The sequence below is a fragment of the Syngnathus acus genome, chromosome 4 (genome assembly GCF_901709675.1).
Source record: "Syngnathus acus chromosome 4, fSynAcu1.2, whole genome shotgun sequence".
NCBI lineage: Eukaryota > Metazoa > Chordata > Actinopteri > Syngnathiformes > Syngnathidae > Syngnathus > Syngnathus acus.
In genome coordinates this window covers 1451764-1471431 of record NC_051090.1, presented here as the reverse complement: position 1 = coordinate 1471431, position 19668 = coordinate 1451764, and the positions used below count along the sequence as shown (strand labels likewise).

At 41.0% G+C, this 19668-nt stretch overlaps 2 protein-coding genes and 1 long non-coding RNA gene across 5 annotated transcripts; all 3 read right to left on the bottom strand.

The window, feature by feature from the left end:
- Window positions 1-568: 568 nt before the first annotated feature.
- LOC119121259 lies at window positions 569-829 on the bottom strand. The gene is made up of 2 exons (XR_005097642.1): window positions 697-829; window positions 569-599 (listed from the first exon to the last, which is right to left on the bottom strand). It is a non-coding gene; the product is annotated as an uncharacterized LOC119121259 (long non-coding RNA).
- Window positions 830-1753: 924 nt separating this feature from the next.
- Window positions 1754-9844, bottom strand: si:ch73-61d6.3 (occludin). Of its 2 annotated transcripts, none has more exons than XM_037248646.1 (9): window positions 9588-9844; window positions 6876-7426; window positions 6212-6403; window positions 5814-5981; window positions 4287-4450; window positions 3527-3745; window positions 2936-3107; window positions 2708-2749; window positions 1754-2606 (listed from the first exon to the last, which is right to left on the bottom strand). In XM_037248646.1, the coding sequence occupies exons 2-9, from the start codon at window positions 7422-7424 to the stop codon at window positions 2505-2507; spliced, it is 1608 nt and encodes a 535-aa protein (XP_037104541.1). In that variant the 5' UTR covers window positions 7425-7426; window positions 9588-9844; the 3' UTR covers window positions 1754-2504. The 2 variants fall into 2 exon arrangements, with proteins under 2 accessions (XP_037104541.1, XP_037104542.1); XM_037248647.1 differs by lacking the exon at window positions 9588-9844 and adding an exon at window positions 7981-8711.
- A 235-nt stretch (window positions 9845-10079) lies between these two features.
- Window positions 10080-19630, bottom strand: mfsd12b (major facilitator superfamily domain containing 12b). Of its 2 annotated transcripts, none has more exons than XM_037248961.1 (9): window positions 17684-19630; window positions 14990-15200; window positions 14221-14341; window positions 13922-14095; window positions 13419-13511; window positions 13246-13338; window positions 12977-13150; window positions 12670-12764; window positions 10080-10711 (listed from the first exon to the last, which is right to left on the bottom strand). In XM_037248961.1, exons 1-9 carry the CDS (start codon window positions 17964-17966, stop codon window positions 10573-10575), a joined length of 1383 nt encoding a protein of 460 aa, XP_037104856.1. In that variant the 5' UTR covers window positions 17967-19630; the 3' UTR covers window positions 10080-10572. The 2 variants fall into 2 exon arrangements, with proteins under 2 accessions (XP_037104856.1, XP_037104857.1); XM_037248962.1 differs by having other exon boundaries at window positions 10080-10706.
- Between the last annotated feature and the right edge of the window lie 38 nt (window positions 19631-19668).

Below are 19668 nucleotides of genomic sequence, written 5' to 3'. Positions count from 1 at the left end.
GTGTGTCACAATAGTTGCTACATGAATATGCTCAGTTACTCTCTGAGGAAGTTGTGATTTGCTGCCCCCAAGTGGTCAAATCGCATAATATATATATTTTGCAGAGAGTGGCTTTAATATGTAGCAAATGACACACAGATGTCTTAGGTTTTACAAAGTTTATCTTACGTCTAAGTCTGACATTATTACCTCATGTTATTTTCTAAGATCAAAGATTGTATAGTGAACCATTAATGCGCAAATAGTCAATTCAAAGGGATCAATGTCCATTTTCAATTGTTTTCTCACAAAGGCAGGCTTGTGCATTGATTTCTGGACACAATGTTGTTTGAGATGTATTTTAACAAGGCGCCCATGAAAGGTACAACCCTTTTGTTTCTTTTGTTTAAGGGTACAGGTAGTTTGTTTAGATTTTGGTTAACATACTGTATGTAAATCCAATGTCGGAAAGCAAACATGGCCTTACAGAAAGTGGTAGAAAATTATTACACAAGGCACTTATGGTACTAAAATGCTCACATTTGTTAATGCCACAAACAATGACTCAAAACCTGATGATTTTTTTTTGGTGTTATCTAGCAAATTGTAAAAAAAGACAACTTCCTCAAAAGCTCAAAACGTTCTACGCACACACACACACACACACACACACACACACACTATAGTAACTGCGCTCCTTCATTACAGTTCCATGACTTGGATTTCAATGACCTTGCCGAATGTTACTAAATGCAGATCAAATTAAATGTTTGACAGGCTATGCTTGCAGGACTAGAAATAAATGTATGCACATGCCAACCATTTAGGAAATTGTTTGATTTTTTAATCAAAGTAATGCTAACTTTCAAAAAGCAGATAACTTTACTCCATACTTGCCACTAGAGGGCAGTGGCGATCCAGACCAGGTCTCAGTAGTTTTTTAGCCGAGGAAGTGTTTACTTGCGCCGCAAAATTTTTGATTGATTAAAAGATGTCAACAGCATAAGAATTGCCCATACAACCATACATACCACGTAACAAAATAAATCCTCTCACAATCTTTATGAGCACGTCTTGTAAACAAGCGTTGTAGTCAAGTTATTAAGCGGTAAGCTAATGCTAGCGCTAGCGAGAAGCTAACGAATGCGTTTAACACATTATTGTGTTCCCCAAGAATAAAAGAGCATCTTCGATGCAATTCATCTGATACAACTACTCAAAATACATCCGCAAGTGAAACCAGAGAGCGCACAAAGCTAAAATCAGCAGAAAGACTGATGCTAATGATGCTAATGATATGAAAACGAGGGTATCGTAGACGCGCAATAATATAAAAGTCAATTAGAGTTAATGATTTTTTGTCATCTCAAGCTTACCGCTTTACTGTGTCCGTCGTTTCCATAGATTGAAGGAACTGAAGCCTCAATGAAACGAAGCAACGGAGCATTTCGATGTCTCCACTTCGCCATCCTTGAGTTGTTTGGTCTATAAAAGTCTCTCCTAGTAATAAAGATGGCGGATTTGAGAAACCGTTTGGCCACACCCATTACCTTGATTGAAAAACAAAAATGATTAATTTTTAGAGAATTAGAAACATTTATTGTTTTATGAATTCAATACTTTTTAGCCTGTCAGTTACAAAGGTTTGTAATAGCTTTTAAAAAATGCATACAAAAATAAATGGTTCACAAAATGTTTATCAGATAACAATGTTCTTGTAAAACATACGTACATGTATACGGCAGATCACAATTTAAAAAAAAAAAAAATACAATTTAAAAAATATACAATTGATTGTAACATTATGCATTAAGTTGATCCATACAATACCAAACGTAATCATTTTCATTGCCATTGAAGTAACTTCATACAAATATTTGCATAGGTATCAGTCAGACATTGTTCTTTTCACAAATTGGCAGGAGAAGATTTCAAATGACTACTTATTTAAGAACAAGTGACTCCAATACAAAGATGAAATCAAGAACCAAATACTTAATTAGTGTAGAATTGTTCCTTTGACTCCCACAGAGAATAAAAACACAAATCACCACTAAACTATTCATGGAGAATAAACAGATGTTGAAATTATTTACAGTACAAGTGGTCAAAGTGGTGCACTTTTTTTGGTCTCACTGACGCTGGTATTCAGCATGGAGTTTAATTAGAAAAAAATTACAAATATTATTACCCTAATGAAGGTTAAAAGGTGACATATTCTACTCAATAATGTTGTGTATTTTCTAATTACCCATGGGCAACCAAAGAGTCATTTGTCTACTTGGGTATGTTGCCTCACATAAATGAAATGAAGATAAAACCATATCTAAATCATATTGTAGATTACAATGACATCATTACAACATCCAAAATGTTCCCTGTGTGCAAGTGTGTTCTTCTTCTGTGTTCTTCAGAGAACAGTGTCAGTGTCTTTCCCAGTAAGCCAGTAACTGTGGTCCAAGCGTAGCCGAGAGTGAGTGAAGCATTTTGGAGTGTTTGCGGAGCGTTGTCAAGATGGCCCAAGTCTATGAGTGGCTCTTGTCGTATTTCTTCACCATGCGCTTGATGTGGAACAATTTGTGTCTCAGACTGCGACATTCTTTCTTCTTAGACTGGTACTCTGGTGTCTGAAAAGTAACAACAAGGTGATGATTTTGGAGGATTCTGCCCGACGACAACGATAGGCAAAATCTCTCTCCACACTGTTAAATTAAAAGCACATACTTACCCTCTTATAATCTTTCAGATGATTATATTCCTCTGCTACACCCTGAGGAAGTAAAAATAATTGTGTTACATTCGTGGTGTGTCATTTGTTACCATTAGGAATTAATTTTGACATCAAACTGTTACAATGACTATATCGGTTTAGTGCATTTTGTTTAGTCTGCTCTGTGTGACATTTCATCCAACCAATATAAGATATGATCTATTATTATCAGATTTTCTCTCTTACCTGATATTTAACAGAGGTGTCATCGAGTGTGTCCAACTCCCTGCTAAGTTTGTTAAACTGATCGTTGATGTCGTCCATGTCGGCACACATGCGCTTGTACACTCTTAGGTCAGCGTCAAACTCGGATTTATAGCTGTGACGTTGTTCATCAGATGTGATCTCGGGGTACATGCTGGGAGGGAAGACCGAAAGGAACAAGTTGTGGTGGCTTTGAAAAAAAGTTTCTGGAATATCTATTTGAGGTCTATGCAAACAATAAAGTGAACTGCTTTGTACCTTTGGCCGAGTTCCCTCATGCGTGAATATAACGGCATGCCACACAAGATTAACTAATCCTCAAACAAATATACAGTGCAGCTTTTTTTTTTTTACTTGTGCCAGTGAAAATAAAAAATAGTCATCTATATCCATCTGTTCCTCTCCAAACAAATACTTTGGCTTAAGTGTGTCGTAAACAGACTTTTCTTTTCTAATCCAACAGTCATTTATTCAACCCGTAGAATTAAGGACTAGTCTGGAGAGAACAGTAAAATGTGTCATCTACATGATGTTTGCAGCTCTTTAATCCCAAGCGTGTGATTTACGTCTCACCTCTCCCACTCTTCCATATCCAGCTCGTTGCCCGTCTCGGCTCCCGTGGTGTACTCCGTCTCGTACTGAGACTCGTCCATGTCGGGGATACGTCTGCGTCGCTTGGCCCGGTTAGCCGAGGGTTTGCGGCCTCTGCCGGTCTCCTCTGAAGGACTGGAGCTGGTTCTCCCACCGTGGGAAAAAGCCTCTGACGGCCGTAAGATTGTCCGTTCAGAGTATCTGACCACAAAGACAGAAAAGGAAAACGGAATCAATTGTAACAAAGGGACTCAAAGCAGGTCAGATTGCGCTGGACATCTACAAAATTTAAGTGTCGGATCAAGTCAATTAAAATACACGTTGCTTGAATATGAAATATTTTAGTGTTAAAAGGCTCAATTTAAGGGTTCTCTGAATCGATATCGGGCCATTTGAGGGAAAATCAACTAAAAATCGATTTTTAAACCAAGCATGGCTAATTTTGTGGGGCTGCAATTTGAAAAAGAATCCAAACCAGCAGAGGAGCAACATCAACAACACAAAGACACAACTGTTACAACGATTGTGGCTTGTTTGTCAGCATTATGATCATAAAGAGTACGCAATATGTATTTGACGTATGGCCGCTGTACTTGAAAAAAAAGAAAATGGGCGGAAAACGAGGGGAAAGATAATCTCACACTGGCTCAAAGGTCAGAGCTCTGCACAGCTCATTCTTGGGTAGGGCGATACGTTTTTATTCATAACTAGTCACATGTTTGAGGTTGCGCAATGGACCCACTCATTGTTGTCGTAGGCGTCCCCATTGAAAGAGCTGCCGTCCAGTTTGGCCGGGGTGTAGGAGATGACACTGTTTGCCGAAGCGTTGAGCGGACCACCTGCTTTCTCGGACACCAGAAGGGTCGGGGCGTCTTGAACGCTGCGGTTTTCCTCCACATTGTTCACCTGCGCAGGAAGGAAAAAACAGACGCAACAACATAAACATCACAAAGACTGTAAAGCTAGGTTCCTTTCTGGACTCACATCCTGCTTGGAACATCTAGTCACAATTATAATAACATGTACAGGATAATAACGTCGATTTTATGTTGTAGCAGTAAGATCATTAGTGCGTCATATTAAAGAGAGCATGTGGGAGTTTTCTTTTTTTTTTTTCCCCCTACAGTCCAACTTTTATGAAAACATGTTATTTCAAATATTGTACATTCCCCCAAGACAGCCATCGGCCCAGCCCCCCCAAAATAATAATCAGAGTACAGCTTTCTGCCTTGCAGCTGCGTGGGATTTCTATTTGAAGGGCACAGCTCAGGCAAAAATCCCAAAAATGCCCTCTGACTGAGCAGAAGTAAACAAGTGCATGAATAGTAGAAGCTGTGGCATCTGGATATGGCCAAGTAAGCAATATAGTAAGCCGCCGTTGTTGTTATTAGCTGCATGCTGACACCACTAATGAGCTCATCAATTAAAGACAATGGAGCCCGAGCTGAGCAGAATGAGGCCAGTGTGTGTGAGGTCATCCTCGGCGAGCTGCTCCAGTGTCAAAACCAGCCCGATGACTCACAGCGTGGTGACACGTGGCGCAATAATGACCACTAAAGAAGATACAGTGACATATCGACAAATGACACAGCGCACTAGAAGATCATTTCAAATGTGCTGTGGCGAGAATTTGAGTCGTGGGGAGTGACAAATTGAAATTTGAATCACGCCATATCAAGTTAATCATCAATCCCTGTTTCAGCTATGAGTCTCTCTCTCGTAGGAGTGTTGTTTTTAAAGCTCTGTAGAAACCACCTGCTTGCCTTGTATCTTCTCAGGTAGCTAATGATTAATCTGAGTGAAACCAGGTAGTAGACCATGAACAAACATTCACAGCCAAAAGAGTGAACAAAGTCACTCATCAGAGGAAGCACTGGGAGTGTGATTAACAACAATTTATGTTGCAAACCCGAGCTTCATGCATCTCCATTTATTGCAAATAAATAACGACATAAATCATGAGATACCTACTTACTCAATTTGCATTGTAAAACTAAGAGGAGAATAATGCGCCACATGGCACAAAGCTAAACAGTCTGGGTTCATATTGGGGAGCATATGTCATTCTTTTTTTTTCACTTCATCTCCTCGTCAGAACAAAACAAGTCATGGATTATTTCAGCCTGGCTGGATTAAAATCCCCGACCCCGTCGCCTTGAATACAGATTGAAAAGTTAAGAACTCTGGGTCACATACATAAGGTCAAATATGATTTCCATTCGTCAGAGCAATGTGACACAAGGGTGAGCACGGAGCTCTCATGGCTCACCCAGTCCTCGACATCTCTGCCTTCCGATGCCTTGCCGCCAACCAGAGGCTCAATCCAGAAGATGTTGTTTTTGCCGTAGCGCCAGATCTTGCCTCTGGTTTTGTGTGCAAAGAACGCGGCGACAGCCAGGGCGATCACCATCAGGAATCCGCACACCATTGCGACTCCCTGAAAAAAAGAAAAAAAAAAAAAATCAGGAAATCAGAAATTAAAAACAAAAAAATATCAGGGACATAGGAGTCAAATCATAATTTTTTTTTTTTTTTAAAGATAAGCTGTCCCACAAATACTGTTTGACCTGGAATAAGTGCAACAAATACATTCTGTGCGTGTCTTTGTCCAACGGATAAGCAGAAAAGATAAATCCAGTCTTCAATAAAGAAAATAATCCTACAAACCTCTTGAGGGTCCACAAAGCAGTAATGGTAGAGGTACTGGTTGTATATGGGGAAGCCTCCCACTCCCCCCATTTGCGAATAGCCCGTCTGGTAGAGGCTCTGGCACATCATGAGCATGGGGTTGTAAATCACATTGGATGTGCCCTGGGCCATGGGGTTCACGCCAACTATATAAACAATGTTTATGATGCCCTGGAACATAGAAAACGTGACCGTCATTTGATGTTGTTGAGACTGAAGTCACTTTTATCAAGGTGTTGTCGATACGAAACTCTTATTGGGATATAAAATGTAAACAAAAGCAATGGAACTTTGGCTAAAGAAACCTCAAACAGAAACAGGACGTGTGAGTTTCTTTCTTTTGCTGTGTAAGTCCGAATCATTCCTAAATCAAAGATACAACCTTCCTTGAAAATGTTACAATGACAATAAAAGTACTTCGATCATGTTTTGCTGGCTTGTATTTAAAAAGAAGGTGCGGTGTTTTGGAGAATATTTCCGTATTGCTGCTGTTGTTCAACCAACTCAATACTAACGTGAGGTCAAGTGAATCATTAACAGCTTAATTGCAACACTCAAGGCCATATTGTGGCCACTGCGTGTCCAGTCCTTGTTGGGATGTTATTTTGCTTTGTTCTTTTCTTTTTGTGTGACTCGCTCTTACCTGCAGCACAGCCATGATGATACTGGCAATCAGAAGGATCAGAAAGTACTTTCTGCTGCGCATGGCGCTGGCTTTCGAGAAGCTGGCGATGAAGAAACCCAGCGCCCCTATGAAGTTGATAGCCGCCATAGCGATCATTGCCGTTTTGGCCGAGTAAGGGGAAATGTAGGAGCCCTGGTAGTTGCCGTAACTGCCGTATCCTGAGCCGTAGCTGCCGCCGCCGTATCCGGCGCCGTAACCGGATCCGTAGCCGTAACCCATTCCCATCCCGTTCCCGTACTGCATGTCCCACATGAGAGTGGAGGCCACGCAGGCGAAGATGGCCAAACACAGCACGATGACCACAGCCATCATGGCCTTCACGATCCCCGGAGGAGACACCCATTTGTAGAAGTGCTGCGGCTTGTCCTCGACGTAGTACGATCCCGGCGCCGGAGGGTAAGCGTTGTAATCACTCAGAGGAGCGTGGAAGCTGCCCGCTGCTCCAAAGCCATTATTGGATGGTGGGGTGTACACAGGTGGACTCTCATAGGGCTGTTTGTCAAACATCTCTACAAAGGAAAAGAGATGAAACAAGCACTGAGAGCAAATTCAAATGCGAGTGTCAAAGTCTGATATGGTTGATATGGACCAGATGGGCGTGACTGGCCTTCGTAATGAGGCAGTAACACAAATGAGTCAATAATTGTTGGAACCCCAACTGAAATCAAATGGCTCACCTTGATTAAAATATAAAAAACTATTTAAAAAAATATTTTAAAAAAACTATTTAAAAAAACTATATAAATAAAAAAATTAAAAAATAAATAAATCATGAATTACTGATACATTGAACAAGAAAGAAATCTCAAGCTCCCGCTTCAACTTCTGCAATATTATTGACAACAGCATGAAGGTCAGCACATTTCTCAGTCTTCTTTTTTTTTTTGGGCCAAAGTAAATCCTCCAAAATAAATGCACACAAATTGAGGACATATGGTACCTTCTCTATCTCATCTTATTGCTGTTGTAAATGTTGTTTTATTGGGGGCAGAAAAAGGTTTTTACAATCTTATCACAAACTAGTTCAGACCTGCTTTTTCGCATTATCAGGGAAAGAAATGACCTCAGCTTTGAAGGAGTCAAATCAGAACCAGCGTGGAGATGTCTGTACCAGGGCAAACGGGGAGCTCAGCCAAACAATACTTCCATTTTTTGAGTCATCGCGGGCAGTTGGAGTCTTTCTGCTGCCCCCGCAACGAGCGGGCCTTGAAGACTTCACGTTCCGCCCTCAACTCATTTAGTTTTTCTTCTGCTAAAACTCTTACAAGGGGGCAAGGCCCCCAGTGAACAATAGCCATTCTTTGACGCCGGGCGGGGAGAAACTTCTGAAATGTAACTCTCCAATTTGCTCAATGGAATCTCAGCCAAAATAGGCTGCAAGGGAAACACTTGCAGTATTCGGGTTAGTGTAAAAAACAAAGTAATGTCTGCCACTGTAAACACAAGCGCTTGAATTCAGGCTGGACATGTTCAGGGTCTACACGGCCGTAATTCTTCCTTCTCTATGGGACAGAGGAGGTCTCGCCTCAGAGCCTCCCTCCATCCCAGACACCCTGCTATCATTCCTCTGTGTACGTCCAACATTCCCCTCCTGTGCTTACTGCTTGCCATTGTTTGGGGAGCAGGAGGGGCAAAAGTCAGGGCTTCTCACAGGAACACTGTTGTCATGGAGTCAGAGTTCAAAAAAGGGAAAAAAAGAAAATTGGGAACCGTCTTGGGAGTACCGAACAACAGCTCCTCTGTGTGTCATGTCTCCACACCAAAGAGACAAAAAGAAAGAAATGCAGGTGCAAGCAGGTTGTGCAAAGTAGTTTCTTGTCATCACTCATTCTTTTTGGGCAAATATAAGATTGAAATAAGAACCAGTGATGGGATGCTACATGCATCCCTTGTTATGCTACTTAACCAAAGCACATTGATCTTATTTTCCCAACGCCTATTTGACTTGTTGCACCAAATTCCACAACGACTGTAAATCATTAAGTATTTGTACGGAATGAGAGTCATCACAATGATAACACTGACCCCAGCGGTTGTTGAGTGACATATATAGTATGTTACGTGATGAGGTCAGGTCGGACGCCGACCAGGTTTAGCCACTACAACAGAAACTGACATTTGTTGCCACTAATGGAATTCCACTCATATGATCACATGTCTCCCATCTGTCAAAAACAGAAAGTTAAGCCCCTTCCTCTTGTGAGCTACAACTGTGACACTATATATATATATATATATATATATATATATATATATATATATATATATATATATATATATATATGTTGTGCTTATTTGCAGGTGTTCAACTATCAACAGTCTTCTGAGCCCAAGGTTATTTTGTCTCAGTCTGACTAGATTTAGTATGCCAGAAGGCATGTCAAATCTTGAGACTTACTAAAGAAATGTATATAATAATATCTGGTAACTTAAGCATTTCTGTTTTCATTGTCACAGAAAACAATTCAAAAAAGTTGAATTGTCTTGTTCTCGTTGATAGTAAATGAATTGCTCTACTTATTTGAGAAAGGTTACGAATGGCATTCACGTCATATCACTTGTATTATTTATTTTATGAGGCTTTCACTGCATCTAGGAAACATATAGGTGTATATATCAAGTATCACATCATTAGCTTTCAATTGTCACCTTTTTAGTGTAATCGCCTACCTGAGGACCGCTGGGAGGCAAAAATCCTGGCCGTCCTTGTTTGCAGGAAAAAAAAAGTATTCCAAGTTTAAGCAGTTGCTTAAAAGTAAAAATAATTCACTTTTGTCGAGATATCGTCACCGCGTAGTTTTGGCATTAAGGTCATTTGAAGTGGGGGAAAAAAATATATAGTTGCGTGTTTCTCCACTTGCAGCGCCTGCTTGCGTTTTGCACAGCAGCTTGGGACTAAATGAGTTTCGATGTCTACTCGGTCCGCGGTGATGAGGTCGGCAGGCCGCATAACACCCGCAACATTGCATGTGTTCTAGCGCCAGGGGTCAGTCTTGGTATGCGAGTATACCACAGTCGCTCAAGTTACTCAAGATAAAAGTGGGGGATGACAAGTACACATTATTATGAATAAGAATAGTATTTTTGGGGGATATTTATACAAATATTTATATATTGTAATATTTTGTACCAGAAAAAATAGATATTCAATCACACACTGAGTATTGTTGAGATTGAGTTTTTTTATTGATTGATCACTCAATTGTTTTCTGTATACGGCAAGGACCATCATTTGACCTCATTTAAAATGGATGCCACACACTTCACATAAGGCAGTAGAATTATGTCATTTCTCCCAGTCAACGACAGAAAATATCATGAAATATGTACTGTACAACATAAAAACTTACTTCAAGCTTACTTAAAACTTACTCAAACAAAAATCGCCTGTACTACACAGCAATTTTGTTTAGTGTCCTCAGGATTACGTTGCATAGTGTTAGCTGTTAGTGAGTTTGAGTGAATAACAAATAAGGTTAGCTATCTATATTCATTATGCATGGCTTTGACTTTAGAACACAAAATATTTCAACAAAACAACAAGTAAATTGTGTGCAAATGTCATTTAGTATGAATAGAATAGCATGCCATGCATTTAACACTTTTTTAGTTTCACAATCTCAAAGCATAGTTTAGGAATGATGCTAATAATCCATCATTCATATTTCCTCGTCTTCAGAGGCCAAATGAGAATTGTTAAGAGGCCAACTGCAGCAGCCACCGCCACACCTCCCGTTACCGTTGCCATGACGTCACGATAAAACCAAATACACTCCGAGCAGCATGCCTCTGTGCTATAAATGAGGAAAAAAAGAGAAAACAGGTGAGTTGGGCATCTATGTAAGAGGACATCAAAATCCTTAGGAAAAGTGAAACCCCCTAAAGTAAGATTTCAAAATAATCAGGAAGTAATCCAGTCATTTATTCCCTTACAATTAAATATTCAAACAATCCAAACGATCTGCCCACATTTAAGTGTTTTGCACATGTTGGCCTGACGATGGCAGTAGAGTGCCACAGGTAGACGTGATCGCTCAATTCTGCAAATTCGAACGGAACTGCAGGAGCTTCATCAGCTTTCAACGTTTCCATATGGCAGTCAGAATATGAATAAACATAAACCATAGTGTAACTTAGGCTGTTTGAATCTGCTACTACCGTGTCCATTGTAAAATACTGACCCCAAAATGATGCCAAGTAAGCAAGTTTGGATAGTTATTATTTAAGCCAAAGGGGTTAAAGGTGGGGGGGGGAAATTGTGGTTGAAGGTCCAAATTTGACAATAATGGTCTTCTTTCTTTGAGAATATGTACCGTATTTTCCGCCCTAAAAGGCGCACCGGGTTATAAGGCGCACCTTCAATGAACGGCCCATTTTAAAACTTTGTCCATATATAAGGCGCACCGGATTATAAGGCGCATAAAATAGAAGCTATACTGCATCAAACTGAGGTTGACTAGGGTTGCGGTATGCATCCACTAGCCAATAACCAACGAGCCCTCTGTAAACAATCGCGTTTCTCAAACGATCTCCTATAAAATGATCAGAACTGACTAAAGTTCGATCTAACGCATTGGTACTACTTACCTATGTTTCCCTTCCATATCGATCCGTAGATTTACTCGAAACATTAACAGAGCAGCCTATTTTCACATGAAATAGCCTGGTACGTATAGCAGCTATCGCAATAGCATTAGCCATCCGCAAAGTCTCACGAGCCTCAGTTCGCAATCTCCCATGAGCCTCAGCAAAGTGTAAACAATCGCGTTTCTCAAACGATCTCCTATAAAATGATCGGAACTGACTAAAGTTCGATCTAACGCATTGGTACTACTTACCTATGTTTCCCTTCCATATCGATCCGTAGATTTACTCGAAACATTAACAGAGCAGCCTATTTTGACAGGAAATAGCCTGGTACGTATAGCAGCTATCGCAATAGCATTAGCCATCCGCAAAGTCTCACGAGCCTCAGCTCGCAATCTCCCATGAGCCTCAGCAAAGTGTAAACAATCGCGTTTCTCAAACGATCTCCTATAAAATGATCGGAACTGACTAAAGTTCGATCTAACGCATTGGTATTACTTACCTATGTTTCCCTTCCATATCGATCAGTAGATTTACTCGAAACATTAACAGAGCAGCCTATTTTGACATGAAATAGCCTCGCGGGTACAACAGCTATTCGGTGACGCCCCCTGACTACAGTTGCCGTAATGCTGGGAAGCGATGCGACCTTGTAATTTACTAGTCGTACTAAAACGTACTGAAACAGTTTGGCAGAGCACTGTGTACAACCAGTATGGATCAACAAATTCATCAGTTGGTCCATATATAAGGCGCACTGGCCTATAAGGCGCACTGTCGGCTTTTGAGAAAATTTTAGGTTTTTAGGTGCGCCTTTTAGGGCGGAAAATACGGTAATGTGTTGTGCCAAATTTTGAACAATTACCCTGTTCATTATCAAAAGCAAACTTAATAAAACACAAACTTTGAGTCACTGCCAAAAACCCTCTAACAATATTACAGTGGAGTTATTGTAGTTAGTTCTTACTTGACCCATTGAGGATAAACATTATAAATGAGTGGATTCATTGACTCAATAATACATTTGAGTGAATGCAAAAATCAGAGGGCATGATTAAGTTTATCCTATACCTTTTTTTTTTTTTTTAATGTAAAGCATTTGCATATGAAATGGAATGAACAAAGTTTCTACGATACCTAACATGAGCATTTCAGTGATGTTTACCTGCACGGTCTGATACTCTGAATGATGATGACACCCACACCGTTGGCCACCTTGTCTGTGAGGCTCATCGATCCATAAACAAAGGCTCCACTTTGCTGCCAAATGAAAGACATCATGTGAAGGTTCAGAGACTTGAGAGTTGCAATGATAATTGAGTCTTGTGAAAAACTACAGATCCAATTCCTAATTTTGTTTGTTTGGGTAAGCCTGTTTAGACGGAGCAAAAAAATAATGTGGACGCAGTCCGGGCATGACTCAGCAGGACAAATTTTACTTATCTTTCTCAACAAGCTGTTTTCGAGCTTACCGTTTGCTCTCCGATGAGTTTGGCGGTCATAGAGAGAGACATGACGAGGATGACGGCCGAGCCAGCTCCTAGCAACACCGCCGCGCCGTAGATGCTTTCAGCTCCCATTGTTTTGTCAAAAAACACCCAAAGGGCAAAGCCCATCACCAGCAGCAAGCCCACAAAATACATCATCTGAAAAGTACAGTCATGCATTCATCTCATGACTATCAGCCTACTTAAGGTATTGTGAGGATAAAGCAAGTTCACATAATGGATGTTTTACTCACACTGATGCCTACGAGCTTGCTGATTGGCTTCATTGTCAGCGAGCTAACGAAGCCGCTGACATACATCACCAGCGGTATGATGGCAATGTACTTCTGTTGGACATCAAGGCACACGTTAGACAGAAATCGCATGGCGTGGCGTGGCGTGGCGGCGCCGTCCGTCTCTTACTTGCCTTTGGTAGCATCAGTGAGTTGGTGAGGTAAACGGAGATGTACGTCTGGGACAGGTTGACTATAAGTCGCGTGCACATGTAGAGAAAGGCCATCTTGGAGGAAAAGGCATGCCAATGAAAATCTGCCATGTTGCTTTTTCAATTGTAGTTTTGAAAACGTATTGTGTCCAATCCGGATGACTGACTGGCACCACTGTGCTGACAAAAATCATTTAATAGGATCACTTGACCTTGTGACGGAGTGCTGCCAGGGATTTAGGGCCACATGAAAGCCAAAAAAAATCACTTTGGACCCTCCGTGTCAATGCTTCATACTGACCTAAAAAAAAACTTAAATACAGCTGCATGACTGAAATTATATCTAGGCATTAATCTCATCCTTTTAGTGAAAGCTCTTTACGCAATGAAGTATGTATTGTGTGGAAACATTTCTGTGTGGTAGGTACAGCGCCGTGTTATCATGCAATTGTGCTATTTGTAAATAGGAGTGCAAGGTGTGTCACCTGGTAGAAAGAAGGCTCTTTAAGCCAATGTTTCCACTGCAACACTCGAACAGGCGCTGCGTCCTCATCAGGGGAAGGTGTGAGCAGGAGATCCTCTCCTGACTTCTCCTTTGTGCCAATGTGAAATATGAACGAGAACACTGCTCCAACACCCAATACGATGAGAGACAGCATCTGTTGTGCGGGGAGAGAACAAGTCAATATAGTCATTGTGGCATTTGTATTACTTGTGACGAAGCAGAATTCATGAAGCACATCACATTCCAGATGAAGTCAAAAATGTGCCTCTCCAATCTTACCCGAAAGAGAGGAATGTCCGCCGAGCTCAAGTTGTCCGTTATGTCCTCTTGAGCCAGAAAGTGAAAGAGCAGAAAGGCCACAGTGTACACCGTGATGTTAGACACCACAGTGAAGGCGTACCTGCCCAAGAGACAAAACAAAAGATGCACTTTAGTGTCAAAACAGATGCTTTGACATCTGCGCTAATGTGGGATGTCTATTTTGGACTACTGGGCACGTACACTGTTTCCAATCGAAGGATTAGACGGCTAAAAAAATGCATATTATGGTGACAATGTAGGTGAAAAGATTACATTTATAATATATTAATCAAATAAAAACGCCATTGTGCTTTTCTGGTCTGCAAAATGCTGACAAATGAAATGTTGGATTTATATATAGGCTGTGATTGAATGGTAGTCACCAATTACATGCACAAGCAGCAGATACTGACCGAATGAAAGTGAATGAGTCACCCCAAATAATGTAAGATTGTGCTGGCAGGTTCGCTTTTGTGCATCTTAAATATAGCACAACCAGCATTAAAATGTTTTTTTTAGTTGGGGGAACAAAAACTTCCAAGTAGTAAAAACATCATCCGCAATGGATCAAATGTGGAAAATGTCTCTGGTAAATTATTTTTGCATTATTTCCCTATAAGATAGACTGATTTATTAAATTAAATCTAATAATAATTAAATATATATATATATATATTTTTTTTTTACTCACACATGCAATAATTATTTACAAATAATATTTAGGGAAATGTCATTGTCCGTCCGTCACCTGTACGCGGTGAGCTCCACCTTGGCGCTCTCACTGGACACCAGCTCTGGGATGAGGGAGAGGTGAGAGATCTGAGTGGCCGCCCAGCCAAACTGGAAGATGATGATGAAGGGGGCAAAGTAGACCACCTTGGCCCATTGGGGAGTGTTTGCTGAGCACGCCAGGCAGGGATTGAAAATGAAAGGGAAAGACAGGATAACACAGATGGTTCCTGCCAGGAGAAATAGAATTGTCAGCCAAAGGTACTTTCACAATTAGAATTTTAGTCATTGTTTGAAAAAAAGAAAAAAATCCATCTGGTGTACACCAATGTTTGACTTGCGTGTTAAGTGGTATTCAGGAGAAAAGTAATTATGAGAAGCCAAAAATCTGATTTCAAAAAACACAAACAATGCTCAATGTTTTAAACCAAAGTTAGGATATCACGGGGGCAGAGTATCAAAGCGCAGTCATCTGACTTTGAAAAGAATTCCTTTTTAAGTTATTGTACTGTATGGCCAAGTTTGACAAGCAGCCCGAAGCAGTTTGAGCATTTATGGTCAGCAACAATTCATTCAACTGTACTCTATGAAATTTGTGGGGGGGAAATGAAACTCCGCAAGCAGCATCACGCTGAGCACGGAGGCCCCCCAAGGCTGCATGCTCAGTCCGCTGCTCTTCACCCTGCTGACGCATGACTGCACTGCAACCTACAGCGACAACCGCATAGTGAAATTTGCTGACGACACGACTCTGGTGGGTCTCATCACCAAGGGCGACGAGACTCAATACAGGTTGGAGGTTGACCTTCTGACCACATGGTGCAGGGACAACAACCTCCTGCTGAACGTCAACAAGACCAAGGAGATTGTTGCTGACTTCCGGAAGGGTCACACCCAACACCTGCCGCTGACCAGCGACGGTGCTGTGGTGGAGAGAGTGAGCAGCACCAGATTCCTGGGGGTGCACATCAGTGAGGATCTCTCCTGGTCCACCAACTCTGCATCACTGGCGAAGAAAGCTCAGCGCCACCTGTACTTCCTGCGGAAACTCAGGCGAGCAAGTGCTCCTCCGGCCGTCATGACTACATTTTACCGTGGCACCATTGAGAGCGTCCTCTCCAGTTGGATCGCTGTTTGGGGTGGTAGCTGCACTGAATACAACATGAAGGCCCTGCAGCGCATAGTGAACACGGCTGCTGAGATGATTGGTGCTTCACTCCCCTCCCTGAAGGATATTTACACCTCCCATCTCACCCGCAAGGCGACCGCGATTGTGTGTGATGTGAGTCACCCCGCTCACTCTTTGTTCGATCTTCTGCCCTCTGGGAAGAGAGCGGTACAGGAGCCTGCGCTCCCGCACCACCAGACTCACCAACAGCTTCATACTCCAGGCTGTTAGGATCCTGAACTCTCTCCCCCCTCGGCTGCGACTTTTGCGCTCTATTCTGACTGTCTGCTGTATGCACACTTGCTCCTCTTATTTATTGTTATTTCTTTATTTATTATTTATTCATCACTCTTATTTAGTCATTGTTTGTGCCTTCTTGTTTTTATTTTTTGTGTTGTTTACTTGTATGCATATTGTGTACTATGTCTTGTCACCGTGGGATAGTGGGAACGTAATTTCGATTTCTTTGTGTGGCTTGGCATGTGAAGAAATTGACAAGAAAGCAGACGTTGACTTTGATGTGCAATGAGCTTTTTCAACAAACAACACAAACAAACCAGTTGGAAAACAAATTCTGAGAAGGCAAAAAAAAAGGAAAACGTGCCATGTCACGAGCATTGCGGCACTTGAACATTTGTCAAGACTTTGAAAATTGGGTTGCACATTTTAAAATATTTGGAGATGTTAGGATTTTCAAAATCAAGTTTATTCAAAACTAATTTCCCTTTGATATTTATTGGAGCACTACGTATGATACAATTAAATGAATTTAGGCTCAAACAAATTGACATCAGTGGGTAGAATTAGAACATGCTCAATTTGATTTTATTGTAGTTTTTGTTTTGCAGGCCACAATTGTGAAAAACTCCACATTTTAAATTCTACTTTTTGTTAACAACATAAAGGACATAATAACATGAAGGGGTGACTAATATGACATTTACATGGCTTTTCCTTCCGAAGAAAACTAGAACCTCTCGCGTTTGTTTGCCATCACGGTGACGGCACTCTCAAAAAGAACATTTTTAAATAATAGGTACCTTGCCACCATGGCACATAGTAGTGCCATCTACTGGTGTACTGTGTTATTACCACTTAAAATTGATCACGCAAACTTTTTGGGGAAATTCTCAATTGAGGCAACTCTTAAGTGTGGATCCAGGCCGAGGCCGAGGCCGCATGAGCCTGGGGCCGCCAGCATGTTGTTGCCTGGCATTGGAAAACAATTGTATACATTTCCATCCATCCATCTACTATTTACTGAACAGCTTTATATTTTTAATTGAAATATTTGATTGATTGGAGATTTTTTTGAAAATCCATAGCTTAAAAAAGATTTTGTCTATGCTTAGAGAACAAAAATTTGTCTAATTCATGCATGAAAGGTTAAATAGTATTTCAATCTGTACATTTGAGTTTAACTTTTAGGTGAAGCAGATGGATTAAAACTACTTAAATGCTGCATACTCTTGCTTCCTGTTATAGTTTTTTTTTTTTTTTGCCCCTTCAGCACAGTACTACAGGAATAAATGCTTCTGAACTCACCCAACAAATGCCAGCTTTTTCTCTTGCCGTGTCTCATGGAGGGACTTCTGTCAGATTCGTATCCAATGATTGGAGTGCACACTCCATCTGCCACCTGTCCGACGAGCAGCAGCACTCCAGCAAAGGTGCTCCGAAGACCCAGGACCGAGTGCAGGTAGACCAGCAGATAGGTGAACCACATCGAGGCGCACAAGTCATTGAGAAAATGCCCGACGGCATAACACAAACGCCGGCAAAGTGACAAGGTCCTTATCTCCCTCTCGACCGGGGCACATGGCTCCATGATGACTTGCTGCGGATTCAAGTGTCTTTATTTACAATTTAGAGGTCTGTCCTTGTTGGATTTACAAATATACAATAGTGTCACTAAAACAGGAACATCTAAGTCAGCTTTTACGAAAATCTGCTGCATGAAGCATCAAATGAAATCGCGTGAAAGATGATCACACAGCCCCGTTGAAACTAATCCGAACTTGATGGAATACTGAACATGAAATGGCATTCTTGAGCGCCTACATCATAGGAGGAGCTTTCTAGTCAGGGTTACGTATCCATTCTCCTCCTCCTTGATATGATTAATAGAACGGGTGACTTGGCTTTTAACGCTTCCAGACAATGTAAAGATGAATAATCAAGCTATGAGTGCCTTTCACTCGTGACCAAAAGTACTTCCTTTCTTTCTGTTCCTGACAATGCACAAACAAAAACTGCTACGGCTGACAGAAAAGGGGGGGGGGGGGGAATCCACCTGGTGAAACTTGTCACTCAAGTCTCAAAACAAGTCTGAAAATATTTTTGCTCAAATATTTACCGATGGCTTCAAACTTCCGTTTTCGTGTCTTTTTCTTGACACGCGTGTCGTGGTTCCACTTCTCCATTCGGATCACAGCGTCATAGCGAGATACGTTCCATTACTCTCAAGCCAGAGGCAAGTAAAAAAAAATACATATAAAGGCTTAACACTTGAGACACAACCCATGTCCACGCTTGTCTTAAAAAAGAAAAAATGCCTAGAAAGCTGTTTCGAAAGATGACGGCCAGATGCATTGTGGGAAATGAAGTCCAACATAGGCTTCCGAAGGTATCGTGTACCCCAAACCCTCCAAATACTTGTAGAACTTTAAAAAACATGAGAAACTGATGGCAAACAATACTGTAGAACATCCCCAATACATCGTAATCCGTGCAAACAAGTGGAACTGACAACCTTACATCAATCAAACCAAACAATAAATTTGAATCTGTCCAGTACTCCTCCGCCCTCTCTCCAAACACACACACGCACACATTCGAAATAAATGGTGTAAATAATCATATAAGATAATACTGTTGCTGAGTGACTCAGTAAGGGGAAAAAAGTCACATTAGACAGAAGACCTATTGTGCTGTAGTGATTCTAATTTTCTATAGTGTAAAAATGCTTTGTAGCGTGCCATCTTTTAGGTAGCTTTATACTGTGTATAAAATAGTTTGTATGATCAAAATGTTAATTATGATGCAGTGTCGTGTTAAACTACACTAATAAACTGCTGTATCTCAAACAAAAGCAAGTTCAACCTTTGGAAAGGCAGGGAATGCTATACAGAGATACTGTGTTTTCTTCTCTGCTGTTGAGACGAGTATGTGGTGGAAATATGCTGGCTGTTTTGTAGGTCCAAAGTCTTTTCAAAAAGGCGATAAATGGGTTGCGATCAGGTGACAAGTACACACAGAGTAACATGACATTTTACAACTCCAACCATCCGGTCTGGCCACTTTTTTCACATCTCATCCATGCATATATGTCCATTAACTGTGTGTACATTTAATTAAAACAAAGTGAAAGTGCATTTTGAAAGCAGGAGCCAATAAGTCCCCATACTGCAATTGCGTTATTCTAACCCTCCAAATGATTTGGTCACACTTTCTTCATTTGCAGCCTAAAAAAACGAACACACCACACCACCTCACAGATGCATTAACAGAGGGAAACTGTATAGTGTGTA

Excerpts from the sequence above, each read along its gene's own strand:
- si:ch73-61d6.3 (XM_037248646.1), bottom strand. The coding sequence starts at position 7,424 with ATGTTTGACAAACAGCCCTATGAGAGTCCACCTGTGTACACCCCACCA. Across the intron at positions 6,404-6,875 it reads TCATCATGGCTGTGCTGCAG|GGCATCATAAACATTGTTTA; the intron begins GTAAGAGCGAGT and ends TCTATGTTCCAG. Across the intron at positions 3,108-3,526 it reads GATATGGAAGAGTGGGAGAG|CATGTACCCCGAGATCACAT; the intron begins GTGAGACGTAAA and ends CTTCCCTCCCAG.
- mfsd12b (XM_037248961.1), bottom strand. The coding sequence starts at position 17,966 with ATGGAGCCATGTGCCCCGGTCGAGAGGGAGATAAGGACCTTGTCACTT. Across the intron at positions 13,151-13,245 it reads GCAAGCTCGTAGGCATCAGT|ATGATGTATTTTGTGGGCTT; the intron begins GTGAGTAAAACA and ends TGTACTTTTCAG. Across the intron at positions 10,712-12,669 it reads CAGAGTATCAGACCGTGCAG|CACAGAGGCATGCTGCTCGG; the intron begins GTAAACATCACT and ends CCTCATTTATAG.